Raw genomic sequence first — 4,814 nt, forward strand, 5'->3', positions numbered from 1 at the left:
ATAGTGGCGCTAATAAAAGTGTGATTGGACATGCTCTTGCTGAACACATTATCTCTATGAAACACAAATTTAAGAAAATTAAAGGTTTTGTTCATACTGCGGATGGTTTAAAAGCAAACTGTTGCTGGTACAGTTAGCATTCCCATCACTTTTAATTCTCAGATTAAGGATTTCAAATTTTTGCTCGTACCGTCCATTAAACAAGATGTGATTTGTGGTATGGATTTCTGGAAGGCCTTTGACATTTCCATTTCGCCTTCGTTCACTATCAATGAGATCAAAGCTGAGTCGCCAGTTGATTCATCTGTCCTTGATCTTTCTGTGTCGCAGAGAGCTAAATTGAATTCCGTAATCGGATATTTTCCTTCATCAGAACGTGATGGCCTAGGTGAAACCTTACTCATAGGCAATATCTGCTAGTCATGTCAGCAAGTTTTGATGAGCACTTGGAGCATTTGTCTACAGTTGCTACAGAATTGCATAAAGCGGGAGTGACGATAAATGTCGGAAAAAGTCAGTCAAGTAAATTTTCTTGGATATATTGTAGGAGAAGGTACTCTCCAAATAAACCTTAACAAAATACAAGCCGTGGATGAGTTCCCAGCTCCAAAACAACTAAACAACTAAGAAGATTTTTAGGTATGACTGGATGGTATCAGCGATTCATTTCCCAGTATTCTACAGTCATATTTCCCTAACTGAATTATTAAAAGGAAAATCGTATGAATGGAATGACGTAGCTCAAGTGGCCTTTGATGAAATCAAACGCAAGCTGTGTACTGATTCATATCTAATTCATCCGAATTATTCAAAGCCATTCGTTGTACAATGCGACGCTTCGTCTTATGGAGTAGGCGCTGTATTAGCTCAAGTGGATGAATCAGGAAGCGAGAGACCCATCGCTTATATGTTCAAAAAGCTAAATAAAGCCCAACGAAACTACACAGTGACTGAGCTTGAATGCTTAGCGGTTGTTCTTGCAATAAAAAATTTAGAATGTATATCGAAGGACAGTCTTTTAAAGTCGTTACTGATCACGCAAGCCTACGTTGGTTAATGAACCAATCAGACTTGAGTGGGAGGCTGGCTCGATGGGCAATTAAATTACAGGGCTTTTCTTTTGATATTGAACACAGAAAAGGAAGTGAAAATGTAGTAGCTGATGCACTTTCTAGATCCTTCGAAGAAGTGACAGAAATCGCTGCGGTCGAGTTAGAACTGTTCCCTGTTATACATCGATTTTATTGGTCCTTTTCCGCGCACTAAACAAGGCAACGTAGGAATTTTCATCATCCTTGACCATTTTTCTAAGTTTACCTTTCTTAAACCAGTAAAGAAATTTACATCGCAAGTTATTATCAATTATTTAAGAGATGATATCTTTGCATGTTTTGGAGTACCGGAAGTTATAGTTAGCGACAATGGCACTCAATTTAAAAGCCATGAGTTCACTAACTTTATTTCCAAATTCGGAGTTCAGCATATAAGAACAGGTGCGTATGCTCCGCAATCAAATGCAGCCGAAAGAGTTAATCGCTCTATCAACGCAGCCTTAAGAGCTTATATACGGAGTGATCAGCGGGTGTGGGACATTTATTTGCCAAGTATCAATGCGGCTTTAAGAAATTCCATAAACCAGTCGATTGGTATATCTCCATATTTTGTAGTATTCGGACAACATATGACCACACACGGTCAAGATTTTAAATTGCTTAGAAATCTTGACTTGCTTAGCGATGGAACGGAAGGTTTAAGTAGAATTGATCAATTTCAGAAGATTCGTGCAGACATTGAAAAACATCTCACAATGGCTTATGAGAAAAATCAACAGATGTATAATTTGCGTAGTAGACCACGTTCTTTTGAAGTTGGACAACAAGTGGTCAAACGGAATTTTGCAACTAATTTTAATGCCAAGTTAGCTCCTGTTGGAATCAACGCTCGCATTAAAAAGAAAATGGGCAATTCTTTGTACTTATTGGAAGGTCTAACAGGGAAAGAAATAGGCACATTCCATGCTAAAGAAATTTGATAGGTTCTTGTTCACCCTTTTTCAAATTCAATCTTCGTCGTAAAGACTCACATTGAACTTGTGGTGTAGGGGTGAGCATTGTCCGTTAATTTGCAATTTGAATTTAAATTGTATGGCGGTATCAATATTTGCGACGCGACTGTTGTGCAAGCTAACAGCTGCTCGCGATAACATCTGCATTCGATGACTGATGCACTCGCCAACAGATGTTAGTATATTATTGATTTATTAATCGAATATTTGCAGTGAGTTGGCAGGATCACTTATGTCATTCACATTAGTATCGTATTAAATAATATCGATATCGAACTTAGATTAATCAAACAATATCAATATCCACGCTTAATCTAGGCTAGACCATTTTTTTAATTCAAAAGCTAAGGAGATAAAGTGTGCCGCAGCAAAGTATTAAAACTAAATCTGACGACATCCGTCACAATATTAAATATAATTATTATTGGTGTTGTTTGGGAGTGCGCACTTTTCAAAGTGCATTGTTTTGATTTTCCTTGGCCCTCTCGTTGGTTTAACAAGGTACGTAGCGAGATAACCAAATTTCATAATTTTCATTAGTACCTTTTTCCTGGTGTAGGATATTGTGTGTGTAATCACGTGGCAACGACCACTGTACAGCACACACCAACTGATCTGCAACTGCAGAGGCCCAGCGCCAAAAGGCGTGGCAACAACTTTGCAAAGGAGTTGCCACCAAACGCCTAGATATTTGCACTTGAGTCACCAGTTTAGTGACGCCCAAGACAGCAGGAGGCTGTAGAAGCGTCGCCATGCGTTGCTAAAGCGGTTCCAGAAAAACACAAGCTTCGGATAAACCTTTTGAGAGAGAACGGATCAGCATAGAGCTGCTCGTGGCCACTTCTCGTTATCAGTGTGGAAGTTGCGCCATGCGCTGCTGAGGCTGCGCGTTTCTGACGCAGAGTCGTTGCTACGACTCGCTGCTATGTGTTGCCGAGCCTGCACCACTCGTCGGCATTGAGATCTTTGCCGCCACTCGTCGTCGCATCTCTTATTGGATGTTGTGTTGACAGTGCGATTGCCACTGGAGGCCACTGCCGACTTTGGTTGCTGCCTCTAACGCCGCCGATAGAGCTATTGCACTCGCTGCCGCCTTTGTACTTGTTGTTTCTTTTCTCGTATATAATTTTTCTTTGCCATACAAAATGTTCAACAATATAACGTAAATTCAATTAATAAGCGTATTGAAATGTAATTCATATTTAAATTTATATTTGAATTTTATATTTAGTATTATATTTTAAGTTAGATATAATCGAATAGTAAGTCCTCATATGGGTATGGTATGTATATAATATTATATCAAAGCTGTTATATATTCTAATCCCTTTTGAAGTTCCACCCAGCTCATCAATCATCACAGGCCTGCCGATATCGATGCAGTAAGAAAAACAGCGTATAAAGAGTGTGTGTAAGTACGGCATAGCCGCACAAAAATCATTTGTAAATCGTATATGACAGCTATTATTATTGTTATTATTATTCTTATTAGTATTATATTCATACCCATTGTAAAATTACGAAAATCGAAAAAATATTTATTGTTGGGAGCAAAAAGACAAGACATTTTGAAGGCTGCTGATGCGCAAATTAAACACGTCTGTTTCGTTTGCTAGTTGCGAAAGGAGAGAGTGACAATTTATTGGTTGCCGGTTATTCCGACAATAGTAGTTAGAAAATAAAGATGAGCGAAAGCTTATAACTAAACTGTAACAACTATAGCAAAAGAAGAGCGCAAGATTGAGTCTAAATGTAACTGCTCAGTTAGGCTGAGCAGGCTTACAGTGGGACAAGGCGCTTGATTTAACACCGGCCACCTTGGAATACCCGACGTGGGATTTCAAATCACTGGCAACCGTGCTAATTTATGGATTGGGCGCTTGAATGTGCCAGTGCCAGTTCTAATTTCGGCCACCCGTATTTGGCCGTCTGTTCCTCGGGTTACGCGACCCTTCCAGTTATCCACCGCTGAGGTGGCGTGTTGTCCTCGTGAACCAGGACGAGGCATCCGACCTCCAAGCCGGGCTGTGGAGACTTCCATTTGGTGCGGATTTGGAGGTTGTGGATGTAGTCCTTCGACCACGCGAGCCAAAACCGCTGTCTGAGCGTGGATAACATTTGCCACCGTCGCAAATACGTCAGCTCTTTGTTGGGCCTGTCTGGCACGGATCCTTGCGGCAGCGAACGTATGGCTTGCCCGATTAGAAGATGGCCCGGCGTTAGAGCCTCGCCATCGTTGGGATCGGAGCTGAGTTGAGTGAGAGGCCGCGAGTTGAGGATGGCCTCGACATCTGCCAGATGAGCTCTGACCTCGCTTTGCGCCAGTAACGCGTTGGCGATTTGCCGGACGAGGAGATGCTTTGCGGATTTCACCGCGGCTTCCCACAGCCATCCGAAATGTGGGGCTCGAGGAGGGATGAAGTGCCATTCCATCCCCATCTCCGTCGTGAACAACTGCAGTTTCTCCTGCTGCTTCGAGAACTCCATCTGTAGCTCCTTGAGTAGGTTGTTTGTCCCGACGTTTGATGCAAAACACACAAATACTGCTATATACATTTTAAAGGAGGCCGTCCCCGAATTCTCAAGGAAACATTTATGGGTCCGCAAAAATCAACGCCACAAATGTGAAATGGACGTGTAGTAATCAAACGATCAGTTGGTAACTGCCCCATTACTTGTTCCATTAGTTTTGGCTTGTATCGAAAACAAAGAATGCAACCACGAACTATTTGTGTGCATTCTCTTCGAG

At 41.4% G+C, this 4,814-nt stretch overlaps 1 protein-coding gene across 1 annotated transcript; it reads right to left on the reverse strand.

The window, feature by feature from the left end:
* Nucleotides 1-4,006: 4,006 nt before the first annotated feature.
* On the reverse strand, nt 4,007-4,552 carry LOC132797620 (uncharacterized). Its single transcript, XM_060809378.1, has one exon. It carries the CDS (start codon nt 4,550-4,552, stop codon nt 4,007-4,009), a length of 546 nt encoding a protein of 181 aa, XP_060665361.1.
* Nucleotides 4,553-4,814: the final 262 nt, after the last annotated feature.

The sequence above is a fragment of the Drosophila nasuta genome, unplaced genomic scaffold (genome assembly GCF_023558535.2).
Source record: "Drosophila nasuta strain 15112-1781.00 unplaced genomic scaffold, ASM2355853v1 ctg151_pilon, whole genome shotgun sequence".
Taxonomy (NCBI): domain Eukaryota; kingdom Metazoa; phylum Arthropoda; class Insecta; order Diptera; family Drosophilidae; genus Drosophila; species Drosophila nasuta.